The following is a 24,719-nucleotide window of genomic DNA, read 5'->3' on the forward strand; positions in this document are numbered from 1 at the left end:
TATCTCTGGATAAGAATAATAATGGTGTAGCTAATTTATTCTACTTAGCACTGTTATCTTCTCACAGATTAGCAAGGAAAGAGAAAACTTGGTTTGAGAACTTCAGAATCAAGCTCAGATGGCCTGGCCTCTCTGCACTTGGTGGAGAGGCTGGTCCTCTGTGCTCAGGTTTTTGCGGCCTACGCTTACCTCAAAGTTGACATGGCCGTTGGGAAGGCGGTTGGCACAGCCCTCATTGAGGAAATAAATATCTTTGATTAACAGACTGAAGAATGGTATCACAATCTAGAGAAAACAGAAAGATTCTGGTTTGTTCTGGGCAAATAAACATTTAGTCTCTCATCAAACAATACAGGACATTAATGAAGGGATTACGTAGTTGCTGTTCAGTTGCTCAGTCATGTCCAACTCTTTGCAACCCCATGGACTGCAGCACGCCAGGCCTCCCTGTCCCTCACCATCTCCCATAGTTGGCTACCATTGATTAGGATGGGCGCAGTGTTTTGACCTCCCATGACAGCCATTTCCTTCCTTACATAATTTTTCTGAACATGCAAATGCTGTTAATAGCCAAAACGAAGCAAAGATGAGTGGCAATGGGAGATGGATGGATTCAGGTTGTTTTCCTTATTTTTCTCAATATAATAGCATATAGTAAAATCTGAAAGTTCTCATTATAATCAAAGGGACAAGATCTAAAAGACTTACTTTTCATTCAGTTAGAACCAAATATTAATAGAATACCTGTCACTGCAGGTACAAAGATTTTTTTTTTTTTAATGTTTATTTATTTGGCTGTGCTGGGTCTTAGTTGCAGCATTCAGAATCTTTTAGTTGCAGCCTACGGGATCTAGTTCCCTGACCGGGGCTTGAACCTGGGACCCTTGCATTGGAAGCACAGAATGTCAGCCACTGGACCACCAGGAAAATCCTACAGGTACTAAGATTTTAAAATATGTGACCCATCTGCCTGTGAGGATCTGTACTTCTTCTATCATTTATGCATCTACATTTTAGATGATTTTTCTTTTTAGAGGAACATTTTCTTTTTCCTTGAAGAACTGTATATATGCTCAGTCATTCAGTCTGTCTGACTCTTTGCGATCCCATGGACTGTAACCTGCCAGGCTCCTCTGTCCATGGAATTTTCCAGGCAAGAATACTGGAGTGGGTTGCCATTTCCTCCTTCAGGGGATCTTCCCGACGCAGGGATCGAACCTGAGTCTCCTGAGTCACCTGCATTGACAGGTGACTAACACTGAGCTACCTGGGAAGCCCCTTCTCTTGTAGACACAGCTCAAGATAACATGAGAACGGGGAGTTTTCACTGATAGTTGCTACAAACTTCCTATTGAGCAAATCTGGCCGTGTATGTCAGAACAAGTAAATACCTGCTCTCTTGGGAAAGCACCAAAGCAGTATAATACCTTGCACAATGTGTTGTGAGGGAGGCCCAGGTGAGGGGGGAATATGAATGTGCAAATTAACAGTTGTTTAAAAGACAATGAGCCTTCTTTAGTAAGCCTTTCCTGCCTTACATCTTTGGTCTGATAGAGTGGTATTTAACAAATTAACCTAAAATTATAATCTCTGAGACAGTATCCTAATTCCTGCTAAATCCAGAAGGAACAAAGAATAAGACTCTCTGTTCTTCCCCTTTGTAACTTCTACTTTCTTTCAAATGCTAACATGCTTTTGAAGATTCTACATTTGCAACAGTGCAAACGATGCTGCAAACACTCGTGGGTGGGCCTATGCTGTTTACCCAAGAGCAGGTTTTTGAAGTTTCCCTAAGCTTATGACTCACGTGGTACATCTATACTAGATGAAGGGGAGGTCTGGAAAACATATGTTTTGGCTTATACACAAGAATATTAGCATACATTTTCACTTCTAGAGAGAAATTCAGATTTTCCCCTAAAGTCATTTTAAAAAGATAGGCTTTGATTATTTTTTTGTTTTGCTGATTTCTTGACAGCACTTTTGAATGTACTTAAAAAAAAACACGTTTTTAAATTTCCTTCTTTACTTTGCTCTTTCAGCTGCACTCAGTCTTGGCGGCTGCTCGGGTTTTCTCCAGATGCAGTGAGCAGGGGCTACTCTCTAGTTGTGGTGTCTGGGCTTCTCGTGGCAGTGGCTTCTCTTGTTGCGGATCACGGACTCTAGGTGAGCAGGCTTTAGTAGTTGTGGCTCACGGGCTCAGCTGAACCTGAGGCATGTGGGACGCCAGGGATCAAATTGGCGTCCTTGCACTGCAAGGTGGATTCTTAACCACTGGACCAGCATGGAAGCCCTGAATTATCTGCTATTGTCTGGAAGTCTCTAAACTGAATTCGTAAAGGTGCCTTCATATGCCTGTATCTATTCTCTGTATCTATCTAAAACTGGCTATTTTTTCTATTATTTTAGAACTAAACAGCCATCACAACAAGGATAAAAGTACACCTGCACCTCACTTCTTTGCAAAACCACCTGTGCCTGCAAGGTGTTGGGCTCTGCCTCTGCCAGTTTCAAATGCCTGAACTGAGAGGCTCTGCCTCTGCCAGTTTCAAATCTGGCTCCACACTTGACCGGCCACATAAGCCATGAGTCTGCCAACTGAGGCCCACAGGCCAGCCCATCTCATCACCTGTTTTGGAATGGCCTAGAGGTCATGCATTTTACATTTTTAAATGGCTGGGGAAATAGCAAAAGAATAATATTTCATGAGCATGAAGTTAAAATTCCAGTGTCCAGACAGCTTTCGTGTGAAACAGTCACGTTCATCCACTCACCTGCACATCACCTGTGTCTGCTTTTGTGCCACTATGTCTGAGCTCAGTAGTTGCAACAGAAACTGCAATTTACAAAGCCTAAAATATTTATGATCTGGTCCCTAAGAGAAAAAGATGGCCAACCCCAGGTATAAGGCTAACATACTAAGAAAGCCTAGTTTCTTCACTTTAAAATGGAAACAGTGCCTCATTGGGTTGTAAAGGATTAAATTAAATAATACAAAACTTGACCTCAATTAAGCATCCCCCCCAAACCCATGGGCCCCATACAAGAGGACAAATACTGCTGATGGATCATCATCAGGAAAATGAGGACTGAATTATAATTAAGGTGGACCTACATATGGTACTGATCACTCACTGTCTTATAAGGATATTTAAACTCTTCAGAAGTTCTTGTCACATGCCTCGAGCTGGGTGGCGGAGGCTATAACATATGTGAGCTTTGCATTCATGGTGTGTGCCATACAATCCAGTCTTTTTTAAAAAATAAAATTTACTTAAACCAGAAAAAAGTGAAGAACAATTCACTTCCTTCCCCCATTCCCTACCTCATGTCTCTGGCAACCATCAATCTGTTCTCTGTATCTATAAGCTTGCCTTAAAATGAAAACAAAATATATATATATATACACACATATATATATATACATTTAGATCTCACATATAAGAGAGATCATACAGTACTTGTCTTTCTCAATCTGATTTATTTCACTTAATATCTTCCAGTTTTACCCATATTACCACAAATGGTAAGACCTCATTCATTTTTATAGCTGAATAATATTCCATTACATATATAATGAATAAACTGCATATGTATATATTTGTATATATATGTGTGTGTGTATGTATATATACACATACATACCTATTTATATAAATTACAATTTCTTCATCCATCAGTGGACAAGATTGTTTTCATATCTTGGCTTTGTAAATAATGCTGCAATGAACATGGGATACATATATCTTTCCGAATTATATAGTATTTTTGATATAGTTGGATAAATACCCAAAAGTGGAATTGCTGGACTGATCCACTATTGATTGTCAGAACTACTTTTCCAAGATGCAGAAACAGAAATAATCTCCCCTGTTTTTCCTGCTCTACTCCTGACGCCCATATGCTAGACAGAGCAGTCTCACAAGCTCCTTCACCTTCTCATTTCCTCATCAGTGGTTCCCTTCAGATCAGCAGCCCCTATGCAAAGCCACCACAGTAAAAATTAGGAGACTATAAGGACTTTGGGTTTCCAGAGCTAAGGTAGACATACAGGCTACTAACAGGAGCAAAAGTTTGGTGTCTGAGAAGTCTTTCAATGAAGGCTTTAGTGGGAAAACTTCTCAAGTAGTAATGTTTCCTAATTCCCTTTCACAATATTCTAAATTCAGAAACTTGGCAGCTACACCTTAAAGGAGCTATCAGTTCCACACCTAGAAATGAATGGTGATGAGGAGGAATAAGTTCCCACGATCAGAAATGGGATGGTGAAAGTATTTAGAAGCATACACTCTCATGAGGAGTGGTTAAAAAACCAGGAGACACAAGGACTCAGAGGAAAAACAGCTATTTAAGGATCATTTAACGGCCCCTGTGTGACAGATAGATTTAATCTGTTCTATGATGTGGTTCCTAGAGAGAAACCACATTGGCCACATAAACATAATTCAAAGAATGTCAAAGATTGTATTATTCTAGTCATGTTTCCAGGAAGACTTTAAAATAGGCAATAACTCAGAGGTAAAGAGTTTACCCTCACTTCAAAAAAAGATTTCAATTCTCTTGAATCAAAGTTGGCTCTTATGCCCCCAAATGCTTTCATTCATAGACTTGGAGGACAACTGTGAACTAGAAACGTCATATTTTTAAAAAATTGGTGGTGATACCATTTGTTTTATGAACTGCAGAATACAATCCATACGCTCAGACAGAACTGGTTTGAGAAAAAAATGAAATTAAAGTCGACAGAATTTATTCAATGCCAGAAAGGGTAAATACTGTTTTTCTGGAAAAAGCTATCAGAGTCCCACAAGCATAACATTCACTGAGACCTTGGTTGGGGGGGTTGGCCAGTGCTGCAGCTTCAGACTTAGTGGTAAAGAACATGCCCTCCAATGCAGGAGACACAGGAGACTCAGGTTCAATCCCTGGGTTGGGAAGAACCCCTGGAGGAGGAACCGACAACCCACTCTAGTATTCTTGCCTGAAAAATCCCATGGACAGCGGAGCCTGGTGGGCTACAGTCCATGGGGTCGCAGTGAGTCGGACACGACCGAGCGACTGAGTAGGCATGCCTATGTGCACGCAGTTCCTGATTAAGACAGAGGCTTCTACAGCCGCTTCCTCCCTAGGACAGAGACCCCTCTAACTCACAGAGGTTCTGCAGAGAAGGCCTTGCACATTCTGGGTGCTGGTGTCCTCCCACAAGTGTGCTCATTTTCTGAAGCTTACAAAGCTTCTGATTAGATTTTTCTCAGTCTAGTCATGGAAGTACTGAGATGTGGAAAAGCAGTACTTAAAGGCTCATACAGGGACTTCTCTGGAGGTCCAGTGGTTGAGACTCCACACTCCCAGTGCAGGGGACCTGGGTTTGATCCTTGGGCAGGGAACTAGATACCACACGCCACAACTAAGACCTGGAGCAGCCAAATAAATAAACATTATAAAATAATAATAATATAAACAAAAGCTTATATACTCCCTTGGGCTTAAGTGAGATAGTCATCTCTGCTTCACCCCCACTCCAACCTTGCTTCTTTATTTGAAAAATTAATGTATTTACAATAGCTCTCAAACATGATCAGAACCAATATTTTAGATTTTGGTGAGAAGCAATTTAGCATGCTTAAAAGATAGTGGGGTTTTTTTGCATTTGTTTTCATTTTAGATCACCGAAGCTGAAGCTTTTGAGGGTGAGCGACCAAGAGGGCCTAAAATTTTGTATCCTCATTTTCTTTGATTTGTTGGAGCATATTGTTCAAGTTAAAAGATGGGGTAGAACCTAAGCAGAAAATTGTTTTCACCAAGCAACCTTCATCAGCCCATTTACTGTAACCAAGTATTTACTTCTCAAATAACATGATCTCCTAATGTCAAAATGACTTCTTCCCAAGTATGAAATGTGGGTAAAGGCCCTTCCAAGTCAGAAGCATGGCTGATCCAGGACAGTGTGAAACTTTTTAAGGGCAGGGCAGGTAGAGTGAAGACCATTCATTTCTCAGACATCATCCTGGCACTTTTCCCGCCACCCACATACCCAATTAGTAACAGCAGGCCTAATGCTACAGCAACTAACCTACTTTCTGAAAATAAATGACTTAACCATGGGAGGTAAGCTAATTCTTTAAAAGATTACATTAAGTCAGCTACCTTGTGCAGAGCTTAAATGTTTGTATTCCATTAAATCAAATTACTCTCTAATGCCATTAGTCATCTTAACATAGGACTTAATTTATTGCTTGAAACACAACTATGACACATTACAAAATAATCATTTAAATAATGCAATAATAACATTTTCAAAGCTCGCTACCAAGTTGCCTTCCCCTTTCCTCCTTCTTTAGCATCCCCCCTTCCCTATGTGGCAAGTGAGAAACATGTCCACAGCATATGAACTTTCTTTCTTAGATCTAAACAGGCAAAAGCAGCTGAGTACAGTGCATTTCAGGGCTTCTCCGGAAGCTCAGTGGTAAAGAATCTGCCTGTAAGGCAGGAGCTGCAGGAGACATGGGTTCAGTCTCTGGGTGGAAAAGATCCCTTGGAGGAGGGGATGGTAACCCATTCCAATATTCTTGCCTGGAGAATCCCCATGGACAAGAGTGTGGTAGGCTACAGTCCATAAGTTCCCAGAGAGTCAGACACAACTGAAATGACTTAGCACACGTGCACACACAGTGCATTTCAGTGCCACATGTGGCAACTAGGCCATGAATAAAACTTGTTTAAACACATACCTTCTCTCTGCTGCTATGAGCAGTCAAAGACCTTTGCGCTGCCCCACGAAGAGCTGTTCGATAATTATAGAAATTGCTCGAAGGGTCCATTTGATGCTGTAGGCAAAAGAGAGGAGAATATGAACTACACACTTCTCACCTGCAGAATGTTTATGAGATCACACTCTAAATGCTGGATTCAAAAAGCCCAAATAACTCTGGGGCAACATGTTACTTAACAGTAAGAGCTCCACTTCACATACCTCAAGAACATCGAACTTGGCAGTCTTCACTTTGGCCCAAGTTTTTTTCAGTCGAGAGACGGGGCTCATGTTCATGCCAGCTTCCGATTACAATGGAAGGCGAGAAAAAGAAAGTGGAAACAGAGAAATCAGAGAAGTCATTCTAAGGTGCATTCTGAAAAAAGTGTTCATTATTAAGTAAAAGGAAGTTAGATTTAAAATAAAAAAAAAACTTGCCAAACGATTTTCCAAAGTAGTGGTCCCATTTCACAACCCCACCCAGGTCTGAGAATTCTACTTGGTCCATAATCCTCACAATATTTGGTTCAATCAGATTTCTTAATTTCAGTCACTCCAGTGTGTGAAATGTATTTCACTGTGATTCTAATTTAAATTTGTATTTCTCTGATGACTAATGATGTAGAGCTTCTTTTCATATACTGTCTGTCCATCAGTGTATCTTCTTTTATGAACTGTTCAGGTATTTTGCCCTTGTTTTCACTGGGTTATTTGTCGACATAGTGTTGCTCTGTAGGGTCTTTTACAGAGTTTGAATACAAGTGTTCGGCTAGATGTATTACAAATACTTTCTCCTGTGATATAAATTGCCCTGACATTTTCTTAACTGTACAAGAGGGAAATTAGGTAATCTTCTATTACCTAGACTGTGGGCCTTTCAAGTCCCTGATTTAGATGACCTTTCTGCTCACTATTTTTGTGCAGTAAGCCAGATAATAAGCTGAAGATTTACTAGTTATTTTTATGGGGGAGACAAGGGGTCAAAAAAAGGTTTTTTTAAGGGAAAAATGGATTCATGAGGGGGGGTTATTAAAATTAAAATTATTGAATTAAATTCAGTAGATTCTCTGGCTTCAAACTGACCCTGATTCTAAAGAGGCAGGTAAATATTCACATATTTACTGAGTACTTATAATGTGTAAGGTAGCCATATTGTTTATCATATAAATCAGGATATTTTTAAATGAAACAGTCATTATCAATAATCGTAGCAAGAAAACAGGTATAAACTGGAAAAAAAAACAAGACACAGTGTTACCCCCATGCCCTATGTTTATTGAATGAATAGTTGCTGGCATTAAAAATCCTTGTGAGGCTAATGAGGTCAGCAGATGACAAGTACTAGGATCAAGGGTAGTCAGAAAATGTTCCAGTTTCTCAGGCCAACCTCTTGTCTTACCAGCGGAATCATTTGATTTACTTTCAGATCATATGTTTCTATAATGCCCGATACACAAGCTGCTCAAACGCTTTCTAAAATCCTTAATTTAGGCAAATATATTTTATAGATAAATATTCAGATGAAGATTAACTAAACATATTCCATAAATTCTTATATACTTATAAAAGATTAAACATATTTGTATCAGTTTGTATATTTAAAGCTTTCTGGTTATTCTGAAACAAGTCTGGATTAATAAGTACAGTTTTCATGAACAAAACTGTACTATTTGCTAATTCTTAGTGGGCCCATTTCACATAACCTATATAAACAAAGGACACGTATCTCTCAGAAAACACTCACAGATTATTGCCATCAAGGAATTGAAGTTGCCAATGTTAAAACACTCCCGAGCCACATCAATGAAATACTCAATCATCCTTGCTCGATGCTTCTTCTTTACAGGCTGTACCGAACGAGAAGAAAGAGAGCAGTTGTCCAACATGTAGGCCCAACAAATACAAAGGAAGTATGAAAAAGTAAGATAGAGGGCTGGGAGAAAAATTCATTTTCTCACCATGCAGATTTCTGTAGCAACCAAGTAGCTGAGGCGATTAAACCATTCCACGTAGGCTTCCAAGTTCCGTGTTTTCTTCCGTTCACTGTAGCAACTCTATCGAGAAAGTAAAATGAGCAGATGAGTTGGAGGAAAAAAGGGTGTATGAGGCTCTTGTTTTTGTCAGATATGGGCCTTTATTCTCAGTTTATGAATTAGGAAGACTTTTGAGGATGGGGGGGGGCAGCAGGGAGGGGAAAAAGAGAACAAGCCACTAATAATCTTGACTCTCCTGCGAGTGTGTGCTATGTCACTTCAGTCGTGTCCAACTCTTTGTGACCCCATGGACTGTAGCCCGCCAGGCTCCTCTGTCCATGGGATTTCCCAGGCAAGAATACTGGAGGGGGTTTCCAGGCCCTTCTCCAGGGGATCTTCCTGACCCAGGGATCGAACATGCGTGTCTTAGGTCTCCTGCACTGGCAGGCGGGTTCTTTACCAGTAGCGCCACCTGGGAAGCCCAGGGCTCTCAATAGAAATATCAGTCTCTTAGTACAGTCCTGTGAAAACCCGAAGATCTAGAAACCTATTCTGCTGCATTCATGACAGTGCCTTCTCTCCCAGGAGACTAAATTACTCTGGGTGAGAACAGTTCTCAGAAGTACCATTCCAAAATATATATATATGTCTCGGCTGCATTCTAAAACAATCTTGACCAATTAATACGGGTGTGACTACCTACTACTGTTCACAGAGCATGGAGAAGCTGAGAGTATAGAAGTCTAGAAAATTTTCTCCTAAGACTAGGAGACAATTTTGGAACACTGTGTAGCAAGAAACTAGTATTTTCCAAGGTAGATAAAGCGGAAGTTTACACCATCCTGGTTTTTGGAGAGTGAGTGACATATTGTTCAAAAGCAAAAAGAAGTTAAGCTCATCTCAGAGTTCAAGGCCAAGCTTAAACAGGTTAATTACACCCCTCTTTCCTTCCTTCCAAATGAGGCAAACAAAAAAGTCCAGTAGCCTCTATTGCAAAACCTGATCTTCACTTCCTGTACTGAGCAAAACTATTCTAAGGCCGGAAAACAGCTGCTGCCCCTACTCTGAAAGAGGAGCTTTCATTAGTGGGTGATACAGTCTTTGCCTAATACTTCTGGAGGTAACGCGAGGAAAAGTTTCTTATGTGTGTGTACGCCGACCTTGCAGCCTTGCCTACCATCAGTTATTGCCCATATGGGCTGTACTCAGGCAATAAACCTGCCATGAGGGATGCACCTTAAAATAAGAGGCAGAGCAGTAAAGACCTGTCCTTGGCACACTGGACATGCATCCTGTCTTTACCGCCCCTGCTACTGTTGAATCATGAGCAGAGCATCCTCTCGTATTTTCTTTCTGACTTAATCTGCTAAAACCATTATCCTTTATCTCCCACCTTCATCATCACAAATGCCTGCATCTACTTGCTTATTAAATTTCCCAATAAGGAGAAAGAGAGGATAAAAGTTGGTGATAGGGTAAGAATACTGTTACGGCACTTGGGAGACCAGACTCAAGAATAAAAGTGTGATGAATCAGACATGGCTGAAAAAAAAAATCTTTCTGAGGGACTTTCCTGGTGATCTAGTAGTTAAGATTAAGACTCCGTGCTTCCACTGCAGGGGGCACGGGTTCAATCCCTGGTTTGAGGAACTAAGATCCCACATGCTGTGTAGGATGATCAAAAACAAGAAAAAGCCTCGTGCACAAAGTGCAGGCATACCTCAGAGATATTGTGGGTTTGGCTCCAGACTACAGCAATAAAACAAATATCGCAATAAATAGAGTCACATGAATTTAAAAAATAAAAAAAAAAAACAACAACCTTCCTGATCTTTAAATCTAAAACAAAAGTGTTCCAATTTCTGTCTCTCATACCCACTATCATGGACTAAAGAATTCCATTTCTAATTTCGGGGCTAACCTCTGGGTAGACCCATTACCTTGTCATTGTCCAAAGGGTCCTTCTGCACAAAGGCCTGAACAAATTCTTCTGGGCCAATGTAATTGAGCCTCTCCTGAAACACAAACCCAACAGGATTGAAGAAACACAAACTTCAACAGGATTGAAGAAAAGGAGAAGGAATGGTCTTTCCATTCTGTCTCTTAATTTCTGCCACTATCCTCATTTTCAACAAGCAGCTTGTAAAATGAGCCTTTAACCTTCAAAACCGTCATTATCTTTAAGATCTGAGCAGAGACAGTTTTCTGCTTGGGTCAATGTATACTAGAAAGTAAAAGGCTGAGCGAGCTATGGAAAAATTCATTAGAGGGGGAACATGAGGAAGGTCAATAACCTCTTCGCTCTTGCTTAGTATTTATTTTTAAGTGAATTCTCAGAATATCAGAAACAGTCATACACAAATATCTAAACAAAACACGCTGCCACTATTTCATATATTAGCTCCCATTTGGATTATTTTCACCTTTCCCTTGACATTACTGCCGATGAACATGCTATCTGGTTACCACGGCAAACCAAGTGTGGGTTATAAAGACAAGGATGACAACGGCCTCACCAGCTCTATGTGAGTCAGCTGCTGGGCCAACGTGTAAGGGTCACTGCAGACAGTGATGATGTCCCTCTGGATGGACTGTGGCTTGGTCTTGAGAACTGTGAGTCGATCCGTCGATGTGGAACTGATTTTGGCCAGCACTTCCTCATACTGGCTGAGCGCGGCCAGCTTGCGGATCAGACACTGGATCATCTGCTGGACATTCTTCCGATACGTCTGCCAGGAAACAAGAAAAGGATGACCTCCTCGCTCTGCCTGTGCATCCATGCCACAAACTCAGAGACTCTGTACTTGGTGCTTTTACTTTGATGCTGGCTAGCCACCTTGGTGGAGGGCAGTTAGAGGCAGTCAGCTTTGCTCTAACAATTTAAAAGACACAGATACATACGGTGTCTTTTCAGACCTGCAAGATTTAGTTCTTTCCTTGGGTTGCTCTTGAGAGTGTGACTCAAGTGGGGCCATGAAACAACCACAATATTTTAGATGAGCTATTTAGGGAATTCCATATAATAGGAACCACATACAACTAATGTTCTCTGGACTGAAATAGGAACCTATTGGTTTTCTTCTGCGAGGTGAAGATGCACAGATCTCAAGTCAGAGCATCCTTTTCCCAGTCCTTTTTCTTTAGGCCCACCTTCTTGATTTTTCTACTTCTATCATTCCTAATCTCATTCGTCTAAGTACAAACAACTATTTGACAGAAATACACCATCACTTCCTACTCAGCCCCTAACCACCTTCCTGACTTCCACATATAACATGAGTTCCCACCAAAAGAAGCACTGGATATTCCTTTTTGGTGTCTGACCTCCCTTTGGCTCGTGTCTGTTTCTGTTGCACTCATGAGTCACTGCTGATGTTTACAATCAAATTCCTTCACATGGCAATTCTCCCTGTAATGCTACTACCAGCTGCTGCCTGGTTTGTGACTACATCATGCTACAGCCAAGCACTAAGATAAATTAGTATTAAAAGCAACACAACGTATTATAGATAAATGTTAGCCTCTTGACTTTTAAAATAGTTATTAAGTCCAAAAAATAACTCCACAATCAATCCCTAGGGGGTAGTTATCATGATGTAAGTTAGGGGTGTTCTTTTAATTCTTCCTTTTCCAGCCAAAAATTGCCAAACACTTAGCCATCTAAGTAAATAGTGACGCTGGTATCAGAGAAAGGCCTACAGGCTAATTCATTGCTAGTGTGGTCCTTAGGTTAAAGCTCCAGAGGAGGACAGTCCCAGTGAATTTCCAGATGAAAACCTTATATCCATGCTTTACTAACTAATCAGCTCCTTTTCAAAAAGTACCACAGTAACATTTTCTGAGATTAACTACCTGAAAATTAAATGGCATCTTACCTACAAGCCTAAGAACCATCTTTTTTTTTTCAACAGTCGTCATTTGGTTTACCAGAGCATCTTATAAAATTTTAAATGAACAGATGTTCTCATATTTAAATGGAGGAAAATCACAAATAGGAGGTAATGAGCAATTCTCATACAGTCAAGGCAAAGAAGCCCACATAACCTTCCTTCTCTTCTTCTCTATTTGTCTGGTATATATTCCACTGAGTTCTTTAAACTGGTTCATTCGATGACCTTTTCCTCCCTCCTACATTCACAGATCACCCTAAAGTCACTAACGAAATACCTAAGTGTTTAAAAAATTGAGCCCTCAAAGAAGCTATCTTCCACACAGCACTAAAGTTATCAGTTTAGAAGGTGCTATCTATTTGATAATATGCTTGTCACTCAAAGAAAATGCCTCTTTCTTCAGAATTCAAAGCACTTCAGGCCAAATTGAGGGCTATTTTAAATCCTTCGCTGGGGGGTGAGCAAAATGGGTAAGAGGGGGTCAAAGGTAGAAATTTCCAGTTACAAAATAAGTCATGGGGATGTAATGTCCAGGAAGGATAGTGACTTCAGTTAATAATACCGCATTGCATATTTGAAAGTTGCTAAGAGATCTTAAAAGTTATCACAAGATAAAAACTGTGTAACTATGAAAGGTGACAGATGTTAACTAGACTTACCGTGGTGATCATTTTGCCATGTACATAAGCCGTGAGTCATTATGTTGTACACTTAAAACTAATACAAGGTTATATGTCAACTGTACCTCAATGAAAGTAAAGAGGAATAAAATAAAAATCCTTCATCCCTATTTCCCTTGCTTCTTCTACTTTCATAATCTTTTAAGCTACATAAAAATCCACCAACTTCAAATGGATTCTGCGGTCTTTGGTTCCAAATATCATAATAAATGCTCCCCAGGTGATTCTGACACATAGCAAATTTCTGGTGAAAGATTCTTATTCTACACTTAAAAAGTGCTTTTTAGGGAACAGGCAGAGGAATGTCCAGTGGAGGATTCAGCTAGCGTGCAAAGAGCAGTAAAATACGAGGAGAACATGCATGCAACAGGGTATAGGGGAAAAGCCATTCAAATAACAAAGAACGAGTGTGTGTGCAGGTGCACACGCAGGTATGTGTGTGTGTGAGAGAGACAGACAGAGAGGAATATGTATGTGTGATACGTATGTGTGTGACCTCTTTGAAAAGTTTGTTACTGCGACTTGATTCCATTTGAGAAACCAAAGCTTGGTGTCATTAAGCCTGCTTCCTTCCTGAATCATGGATTGCTAAATATGTACTTAATCTTTTTTATAACTTCAAATGCCAGTGTCAGTAATTACCTGGCAAATAAAGATAGAATAAAGACCAGCCCCTTAAGGAAGAGAAAATTGCATTCTACCCACAATAGTCATTTGTCATGTAATTCAATCATCAGTTTCATTTCGGGTTCCTTGCAGCCAAGTCCTAATAAACCTGTTCATTTTGGGCAAATCCTGAGGCAGGAACCATATTAGGTCATATTATGCGGAACTGTTCTAGCAGATTCAGAACTCAACTAAATTACACAGAGAGCACACCTGGATCCATTGACTGCCAAAAAAAAAAAAAAAAATTCCCAGGCAAGATGCAGCAAGTCCCAATCCAAGCTCACACTCCTTCCCAAGAAGGGAGATCCTTTTCCCAGTGGAGGGAAATATTTTTTCCTATTCCAGTAATTGATTAGTTTGTTAACTCATCCATTCAATCATCCATTCAAACACTCCTGAGTGCCCATTAAATGCCAGGTACTGGGCTAGGAGTTAAGGTGCTATGTGAGCAGAAGGGGCACAGCATGGAGTCCAGAGGGGGGAAAACAAGTCATAAAGAAAGTAACTACTAATCACAGAGTGCTATGAAGAAATTGGTGGTGAAAGCCAACAACGGGGAGTGCCATGGCTGGGTGGTGGGGGAAGATCTCTTCAAGGAAAGACACTTCAGCCCAAGACAGGTAAGTGGCCTGCCAGTTCAGGTAAGCACAGAACCGAGGAAAAGAGCATCAATCACAAAACTTTACCTCTTAGGATTGACAGAAATGAAGGAGGAGCAGAGAATTTTGAGGACTTGCCAGAGCACTCAAATCAACCAGCTGCCAAATCATGGACCCATTTCTGAATACTGGCTATATAAGTGGCTGAAGGAATAGCATCTCACTATAAACCCAATCGAATCATGGCAGGTGACATCTCTCCACTCAAGCCCTAGATGAATCAACCAACTCCGTGGTTACACTTGGCTTATCTTCTCATCTCTTCTTTTCACACTTATAACTCTCTGAAGACGTCAAGGTCTATCAAGGATTTATTATGAACACAGGAGGGCTGAGAAGAAGCCCAGGCACAAGGCTGTCTGGCTCCCTTGCTTGGTTCCGTCCAATTCTTGAATGGCTTGATCCTGTTAAAAAGAGATCGGACCCAATCTGGCCAACACAGATAGCAGTGATCCCCTTTCCCTTCATGAACTTCCATGACAAGAAGGACACAAAGCCATCCATTTGGCACTGTATCTGAAAAAAATTTTTAAGGTATTCCTTTGGAAAAAAACAAGGCCATAGAGAAAAAGGAAGCTGACTGCCACATCAAGTAAAGTATCTAAATACAATTTAACTGAAATGAAGCACTGCCTGACTCAGGGCTTAGCCTCACACAAGAAAAAGTCCTTATGATGCCACTCATCTTTTGAGCAGCTTATCATAAACTTAGGTCACTGAGATAGCCCTGCTTCTGCCAAGCAGCATAGCAGCTTAGCCCTCTAAGAAAAGATTTACTAAAAAACAGTGATGCCTAACTTTTGCCTTTATTATGAGTGATGAACATACCAATTCCTATCTTGCTTGAACCTGTTACAAACAAACTAGCAAAATGATTAGAAGTGTCAGAATTTGCAAAAGGACCCAGGGAACTACTCATTCAGTCTTGTAGAAGTTATGGCTGTTCTGAGTACCAGTGTTCAATATAAAGTCATATGTGCTTATGCGCTCAGTTGCATCTGACTCTTGGCTACCCCACCATGCTCCTCTGTCCACGGAATTCTCCAGGCAAGAACGCTGGAGTGGGTTGCCATTTTCTTCTCCAGGGAATCTTCTCAACCCATAGCTCGACAAAGTCATAGGGGAACTGTGAAAGGATTAACTCCACTTTCATGAGAACATAATGTGGGAAGAACATGCACATTTTTCAAGTGTTAATCTTAGAAAATTTTGTCTGATTTTTTTAAGTTTGGGGAAACAGTATAAAAATGTATTCACTAGAAGTAGACAGAATAGATAGGGTGTCTTGTTATAGGATCTTGACGGCACATCACTGAAAGAATGATTTCTCCAGTTAGGGTATCCATAATGGGAAAATGCATTTTAAGACAAATGAAACAAGATACCACTGGCTTTGCCAAATGCTTCATCTATCTTTTTTGAATGTTGTATCTGGGCCTAAGTAATGTGTTCCCTGGAGCACGCCAGCAACACGGAAACTACAAAGGCCTCCTTGCCCAACAAGCCTCAACACAGAATACCAGTCCTCCAGGCTTGCTTCAAAGAGGATAACCTTGAATTTGCCATAGCTAGTTAGTGCTTATCAAAGGCTCAATTGAGGAACATGATATTTATGAAAGATTATCTAACAGACTTATTTTCCATCTTCACCTAGTCTAGGTGCTAGCCTTGAATCAACTTCCGGGCACAAGACTTGAATCCTTTTTTCTCTGTCTTTTCTACTCCTAAAGAATTACCTTTGCTAATTTATAATAATCTAATGGCCACAGTTTTTACCAAGGAGTATTTGTTGTAAAGACTACACAGAACAGTTTCCATGATCATATTCACCAAGTCACTGTAGGACATTTTAAAAAATTTTTATTTAATTCTTTGAAGAATTTGTATGGTTTTGCTCCTCTGATAGTGAAAATTATATAACCAACTGTGTTTTCTTTTTACTTAGAGATTTACAGTGAAATAAAACAATCTTGTCCTAGTCAACTGGTTCTTAATATTAGACTATTTGTTTTCTCCTTTCCGTGATACAAACTATTTCCGATTTAGTAATATATTCCTTATTCTCTGTTAACATATAAGTAGGTTATTTTACATGTATTAGTATTTATATCTCCTACTGTGATATTCTTTGTCTAAATTGCTAGATCACACCTATCTGGAAGGAAGGGAGGAATCAATAAAACAACATAAAAACACACTTGCAGCATGAATCCTCTGCATGAACTGACATGAACATACCCCCAAATTAATCACATAAAACTTCAGATCACACCCCTTTGAAGTGGGATCGTCTAATCAGCTCTGTTTGGCACACCAAACAGAACAGTGCTCTGTGGAGAGGACTTGCCCAAAGGCAGAAACCCAGAGGAAGCAGTGGAGATGCCAGTGTACAAGTCAGCACCACTTCCCAACTAAGCCCCTGCCTGGAAATCCGAATGACTGTACTCAATTTAGGTTACCAACCTCCTCGCCACTGGCTATTCGGTGAGCCAGATCTTTTAAGTTTCTCATCATTCTTTCATCCCGAAAGTCGTAAGGAAATGTTTCTGTCCATTCTGTCAGGAGCTGAAGGATTTTCGGTGCAATTTTTCTTATCTGATTCTAGGGAGGAAAAGCAAACGGAATTCAGTGATATCCATCAAACAAATAATTACAAACAACGCTACTGATAAACTTCTAGCGCAAAGTCTTTGAGGCTAAAGAAGCTCTAGTCCCCCTCTCCCAAATCAATGTCAAGTGCTACCAACTTTAGGAAGGACCTAGGGATCTCCCATGACACTAATATTTCTTCTTTATACCATTCCCCATTCCCTTTGCATAGCCGTGATACTCCTTACTTCAGGAGACCCACTTCACAAGATTTAAGCCATAAAGCTACCAAACCCAATAGAAAAAAAGTTAAGTTCAAAATATATCATTACCTTATCACTGTTGGGATCACTTAGTCTCTGGGGCTCAACACACAGGTGGCAAACTTTGGCCATTAGCTCATACGGATGCATAAATAACCGAGAACTCAACAGGAAGGTAAATATGTACGTTCTCTGTGGCAAGAGAAAAAAAAAAGTTATCATGGTTAGATCCTATATCTGAAACTAGTTTCTCCCCTAAACATGATACATCATATATCAAGTTCTCCTGATCAAAGTGAAAATGCTATAGTTTCAAAAGTGATGCTTACTAGTAGGAAAACAAGATGGATTTCTCCTTTACCTTCTGATATATCTTTTCCCTTAAACCATATTAAAAATAACAGAAGTACAGGATAAGTTGAGCTATTAAATTATTCACAGCACATTTTTACATCTATCCTCTGGGAGCCTGCATACCAGGACATATAACTCAGCCCAGTAAAGAAGAATGTAATTCAGCCCACGGAGATCAATCTAACTTACATATACCACCCGTACAGAATCTTGTTCTGTGTCCAGATATTATGGTAACTCAATGGAAATTAAAAAACAAAAAACCACCCTACCCACATCAGTTCAAGAATTCTCCAGTGGGTCCAGTATTACACACTGGAGCATTTGTGTGCTTGTCAGAACATTCAAAGACAGGCGTTCAAGTCATCTGTTTACTTGCTCAAAGGCTAAGCAATTTGATAAAACATAATATCACACTATATACTTTTCTTTAAGCACACTGTCTCCCAAGAAGCCAATAATGAAGTAATGCTTATGTGTTATAATAGCTTCAGACTCCCAATAAAAAGAAAAATTCCATGGGTTTTTTTCTCCCCCTGAGGCACCCTTTTATAGCTCATAAACACTTACAGGGCTGAACAAGGGATGCCTTTTACTTTTGATTACAAGTTTTCCCTGTGTGGCAACATATTTGAAAATGCTATGTAACAAATCACACACAGAGAGAGATAACTCAGTAACAAACACTATGGTGAACTCCAGTGGCAAGCACAGACTATCATTTGTACACCAAGGTCATTATTATATTTAAAAGCATTTGAATCCAGTGTCTGGATATTTTCATGAAATCTTTATCAACAAGCAGCTGTTGAGGAACGGGGTCAGCCACAGCACAAAGGAAGTGGGAAGAAACATCACTTGCTCTAGAAATAGAAAACCCGGGTTTGATTGCTGATGTCGGGTGTGAGACCATGCACCAACTGAATCCCAAATTTCAATTTTTTTTTTCCTCTCTGAGTCTCTTGGAATTGCTCTAAAGACTGAGAAATATACACAGATTTCCTGAATTAGAAAGGATTACCTATACAAATGTCAGGGATCTAAGGAAAACATAAGCAAGCATATTATCTGATGTCTATTCTACAAAGAATTGCATCTTGAATGTAACTCGTGTTCTCTTTTCTATGAAGCCTCCCTGTGTCACTTCACCTTTCTCAACATAGTGATGGCCTTGAAAACCAGAAAGGCATTGAACATTCAAGGAGCATCCAAGGTTCTCTGGCATTTCTATGTAAGGATCATGGTACAAGCATGAGTCAAACGTTACCGTTTTTCAGATGGTCTCTGACTATCTACACTGTGGTGGCAGTCCCGAAAAGAAAACTGATAGGCAGAACTGTCATATCCAGGCTCAGTCGGGTCTCAAAGCACTCAATAACCAACATGCAACTTCTTGTCAGAAAAATTCTTGGCAACCCAGATGTAATTCTGGAGCACCCAGGGTCCCTGTTTACTCTATTGTAATTTCTGCTGGATACCAAGGATGTGTTTCAGAAACATGTGAATACTTACATCCGGATAATAATCCACATTGGGTACCAAGTGCTGGATGAGCGCTTCCAGAGACCCGGAGAGGAGGTTGTTGTCATGGTAATACAAACCCCCACAGCTGTCCTCTGCAGACTGATAGAGGTTTCGGTTGTAACCACTGCTGTCAAACATGGCAGAAAAGGGAGGAGTCTGAGGCATGCTTTCCTAAAACAAATAAGAAAGGAAGAGACATGGTGTCAGTAATAGGCAGCCCCAAAGAAAAGCAAACTTTAATAGGCATGAGGCTTTCACAGTCATGAAGAAGCAGGCACTTTTTAACCCAGGTTAGACTCTGAAACAATCTCAGAACTCATCAAGAAGTACACTGCTTTTCAACAGCACACGAATGCATATTTTTGAGTACCAATCGTGTCCAATAAAGTAGCGTGAAATACCTGGATCAAAGGTGCCAGTCTATACCTGAAGCCAAGTGTCTGGCTGCTGTGTTTAGATCTTACTCCTTCACATTTGGTTAGGAAGGCAGGGAGAGGGGTTGAGCTTTAAACTGCTTTATTCTCCCGGTCAAGTATCATCCTAAGGTGGAAACATGCTCCTTCAAAGTTGGTGGGGAAGAATTATGTCATGCTTAAGAAATATTGGACTAGCTTTGGGCATTTTAGGAGATAACCAAAACAGAAGCTGAGAAACTGAAGCCTAAGCGAAGCCTAGAATTAAAGTGTCTCTGCGTGTACATATGTGTATGTGTGTGTTTATGTTCTTGTTTAGTCGCTAAGTCATGGCTGATTGTTTGCAACCCCATGGACTATAGCCCGCCAGGCTCCTCTGTCCATGGGATTTCTCAGGCAAGAATATTGGAGTGGGTCGCCATTCCTTTCGCCAGTGGATCTTCCCAACTCAGGGATCGAACCAGAGTCTCCTGTACTGCAGGCGGATTCTTTCCCACTGAGCCACCAGGGAAGCACTGTGTAAGTTTATAGATGCATGTATATATCAGGAGACTTAATGCCAACTCCCCAGCTTTCACCGGAAGTCTGATGCTATTCATTTTTGCCCCTTTGTGTTGAATTCTTTAGGGGTGAAGGGCTCTATAAAGCCTCAGTGCTCAGTAAACACAGGCTGAGAAAGCACCTGACTGAGGAACAAGGAGCGCTGTGACGTCCTCTCCCTGGGTGTGCTTTCCTGCTCACAAAGCCCACATAAGAGGGTGTTTGGTGGAGGCCAGAGGCTATTAAGTTATTACTTGGATTCCAAGGAATGGAGCTCCTGGCCCCAGAACAGACTCCCGTTTCTGGCAGCCTGTCTGGACAATGGAGGCATTCAGGAGTTGCGGAGATGGAGGGTTTCAGAGGCAAACAATGAGGGAAAGGCAAACTCCAGAGCTTGGACTGACAGGCCCAGGGTGTTTGGAGGCTGCAGGAGAGGATACAACCTGGACTAATCCTTCTTTTCAAGAGGCTTAAGATATTTGCATCCGAATGGGGGCTGGGAGTGGGGTCTGTCTGTGGCTGTACATCCCTCTCCAAGCAGGTCTGTCCCAGGTCCCCCCTTGCCAGCCTCCCACGGGGGCCAGAGCATCACAGTACCTGCACGTGCCTGGGCAGGGAGCCGCCAGGGGTGGGGTGTTAGGAACAAACACCACCCACTGTAAAGCCGCCCTGGCAGGTGAAATGGCATTTAGAGAAAGAAGCATCAGGAAAGTGAAAAAGGAGAAAAATAATAACTTCAGTATTTTATGGTCTATCCCATCCATAATCCAATACTGGGGGAGAACATAAAATCATCCATGATGAAATAGCACAGAGAAAGAAAGATAAACCTCACATGATACTGCTTATATGCAGAGTCGTAAAGTGATATAAGTGAACTTATTTACAAAACAAAAACAGACTCACAGACACAGAAAACAAACGTCTGTGTTTACCAAAGGGGAAAGTAGTGGTGGGAGGTGGTGGTGGGGATAAATTGGGAATTTGGGATTAATTGATATGTATTACTATACATAAAACAGATAAACAACAAGGACCTACTGTATAGCTCAGGGAACTATATTCAATCTCTTGTAATAATCTATAAAGGAAAAGAATCTGAAAAAAGAATATCTTTTTCCAGTAGTCACGTGGGGATGTGAGACCTAGACCATAAAGAAGGCTGAGCACTGAAGAACTGATGCTTTCAAATTGGGGTGCTGGAGAAGACTCTTGAGAGTCCCCTGGACAGCAAGGAGATCAAACCAGTCAATCCTAAAGGAAATCAACCCTTAGTATTCTTGGAAGGACTGCTGCTGAAGCTCAACACTTGAGCCACCTAAAGTGAAGAGCCAACTCACTGGAAAACACCCTGATGCTGGGAAAGACTGAGGGCAAAGGAGAAGCAGGCGACAGAGGACGAGATGGTTGGATGGCATCACCAACTCAATGAATGTGAGTTTGAGCAAGCTCCGAGAGACAGTGAAGGACAGGGAAGGCGGGTGTGCTGCAGTCCATGGGGTCGCAAAGAGTCAGACATGATTTAGCGACTGAACAGCAACAGTATAATATAACTGAATCCTTTTACTGTACACCTGAAACAGACACAACACTGTAAATCAACTATCCTGCAAAAATACAGTCACAAATGGGAAGAAAGTGAGCACTGAGAATCACTGTCTGGGGAGACCGGTAACCACCAGAGTCATCGCTGCCATCCCTCTCGCTTGGGCTGGACATGGTCATAATGACCAAGGGACCAGGAACAATGAGATGCAGAGGTTAACACAAATGCTCTCCACTTAGTTGGTAAGATCGTATACACAGGAATCACAGTTAAATAAACAACTCAAGGCCAACATTTCATAAGACAATGGACAAAGTATGCTTCTGTCCTCTTCAAACTGCCCGTTTTCTGTGAGTCTGTTTCACATGCAATAGCATCTTTGCAAATGGGTTGTCCCTGGTGGGAAGGAAAACAAGAGACCATCTGCCCTTGCCCTGAGAAAGTCAACATGTCCTTAACCTGGGACACCAGAGACTGAGATGAGAAGCATCTAAAAGTTACAGCCCAGAAGGAACCTTCCATTTGGATGTGGTCATCTGCCTCTGACTTAAAAAAGCTTTAGATGGTTAAAACCACACAGTATTCTTGGCATCCAAGGTTGACAAGTGGAACTCACTCCATCATCCCCTTGAAGGTTTTCTTTTCCCCGTTCTGCCAAGAATCATGAATTTTCCTTGATTTTGCCACTCACTCATTGCTACTGAAACCATCATAGTAAAGTGCTTTGGGGAAACAGTAGGCCAAGAGTTGGGAATTTCAGACAATCAGAAAGTGCCAAAAGTTCAAAAGGACCATAGGAAATCAACTCGTCGAAGATGGAAATAGGTTTCATTTCACTTTCTAGCTGCAATCAATCTGAAGTGGTTGCCCAGAGGCCCTATGAAGAGTAAGGATTCAAAGGCTGTGACTAGGTGGGGAACATATGCTAAGGGATTAGCACCTAAGGCTGTAGCTAGGTCCTAAGGGATCAGCAATGACTAGAAAACAGTTATGCAAGCAGCCGAGGTCCAAGTGCCATGACAGTCAGGTTCACTCTCCTCTGTCCTCCAATGCACAAACTGAGACCTGTGCAGTGAGGTGAAGTGACCAGATTAGGACGACACAGTCACATAGCTACAGCATCAAGTGAGCCCAACGCAACTTCCTTGCGTGTTGCACACACACACCCCTGCAGCCTTCGGTTGGTCGACAGGAATCACTAACCCACAAAATGGTCACAAATTACTTAGAATTCCCTTTCAAACAATCAGCACCAAAAGTACTTCTTAATTATTTACTCCCATTAAGTGGGCAAGGATCCAGATATGGACAAAGACACAGAGTGTATGAAGCCCTCTTCTGGGGCTTAAGAGCCTTGAAAACTTTGGAGAGTCACTTACTCACCCCTAGGTATATTCTCTTGAGAGTCCCTTGGACTGCAAGGAGATCCAACCAGTCCATTCTGAAGGAGATCAACCCTGGGATTTCATGGGAAGGAATGATGCTAAAGCTGACGCTCTAGTACTTTGGCCACCTCATGCAAAGAGTTGACTCATTGGAAAAGACTCTGATGCTGGGAGGGATTGGGGGCAGGAGGAAAAGGGGACGACCGAGGATGAGATGGCTGGATGGTTATCACGGACTCGATGGACGTGAGTCTAAGTGAACTCCGGGAGATGGTGATGGACAGGGAGGCCTGGCGTGCTGCAATTCATGGGGTTGCAAAGAGTCAGACACAACTGAACGACTGAACTGAACTGAACTGAGGTGTATTCTTCACCTGGAAAATTATTTCCAGTTTTGCTCTCTCCTTCCAAAATTCTAAATAATAACAAACTACCAATTTCCTTTATGGCAAAGTTAGAGCATTTTTTAGAGCAATGACAAGGGGCATTTGTATTGTTCCTGGGAACTGTGTACAAAGTATCAACACACCAAAACCTCTCTGCTGCTGCTGCTGCTGAGTCGCTTCAGTCGTGTCAGACTCTGTGCGACCCCATAGACGGCAGCCCACCAGGCTCCCCCGTCCCTGGGGTTCTCCAAGCAAGAACACTGGAGTGGGTTGCCATTTCCTTCTCCAATGCATGAAAGTGAATAGTAAAAGTGAAGTCGCTGGAGTGGGGTGCCATTGCCTTCTCCGAAAACTCTCTGACAAGGTACCAAAAGAAAATACTGCAAAGAGCAAAGGATGGTAAACTGAGATAAGTTAATTGGGGTTACAGTTTACTAAAAATCTAATTTAAGAAAAGACCATGTCACTGGTTGCTTTCTGCCTTCTAATTAGCCCAAAGTTCTGTTGTTGATCAGCTGATTGATTTGACCACAAACCATCTTGATAATTCAACTTGCATACTGCGTTTCAAACCCAGGTCTTCACATTCCAGGTTCAAAATTTACAACTCTACATCATGCTATACTGCAAATGGTCTTCTTTGAACTTCTAATGTTTACCCATTAAATGAAAAGCCTGTCAGTCTGTCCCAAATTGTAGTCTATTAGAATAATTTATATGCTTTACAAGTTCTACATAAATCCTTGCTCCAAAGATGCATGATAGGCCATTAATTACTCTTATTAAAAAGCAACACTGTCAACAGAAGTATTTAAGATACTGACCTTTGCCATCAAAGAATAATCCCCTCTAGTCAAAGATTTCAGAGATTCTCATATACACTTCTTTATATTTTAGTTTCTTTGAAATTGGGATTCATTAGATAGTTGAGTGACAAGAAAATACATTTAACCATCAGTCTTTTTTTTTAGCAATATATAATGCATGTAAGAATTAAAGATTTTAAAATTTAAAAAATAAAAAACTAAAAAAAAAAAAAGAGCATCTTATAATGGATGAAATCTTAGATTCAATGAAATACAGTGATATTTGCTTGT

The 24,719-nt window shown here is 41.0% G+C and overlaps 1 protein-coding gene across 7 annotated transcripts in view; it reads right to left on the reverse strand.

Moving 5' to 3' along the window:
* RASGEF1B (RasGEF domain family member 1B) overlaps window positions 1–24,719 on the reverse strand; it is a 664,872-nt gene that overhangs the window by 6,258 nt on the left and 633,895 nt on the right. For all 7 annotated transcript variants that reach the window (XM_042251549.2, XM_060417304.1, XM_060417306.1 and 4 more), the window contains 10 exons: window positions 19,341–19,523; window positions 17,544–17,666; window positions 17,086–17,223; window positions 11,241–11,453; window positions 10,665–10,739; window positions 8,710–8,805; window positions 8,496–8,598; window positions 6,974–7,053; window positions 6,732–6,827; window positions 190–285 (listed from right to left, as the gene is read on the reverse strand). In XM_042251549.2, the coding sequence (XP_042107483.1) occupies window positions 190–285; window positions 6,732–6,827; window positions 6,974–7,053; window positions 8,496–8,598; window positions 8,710–8,805; window positions 10,665–10,739; window positions 11,241–11,453; window positions 17,086–17,223; window positions 17,544–17,666; window positions 19,341–19,523 (1,203 nt within the window). The remainder of the gene's footprint in view (window positions 1–189; window positions 286–6,731; window positions 6,828–6,973; window positions 7,054–8,495; window positions 8,599–8,709; window positions 8,806–10,664; window positions 10,740–11,240; window positions 11,454–17,085; window positions 17,224–17,543; window positions 17,667–19,340; window positions 19,524–24,719) is intronic.

This window comes from Ovis aries, chromosome 6, assembly GCF_016772045.2.
Source record: "Ovis aries strain OAR_USU_Benz2616 breed Rambouillet chromosome 6, ARS-UI_Ramb_v3.0, whole genome shotgun sequence".
Classification (NCBI taxonomy): domain Eukaryota; kingdom Metazoa; phylum Chordata; class Mammalia; order Artiodactyla; family Bovidae; genus Ovis; species Ovis aries.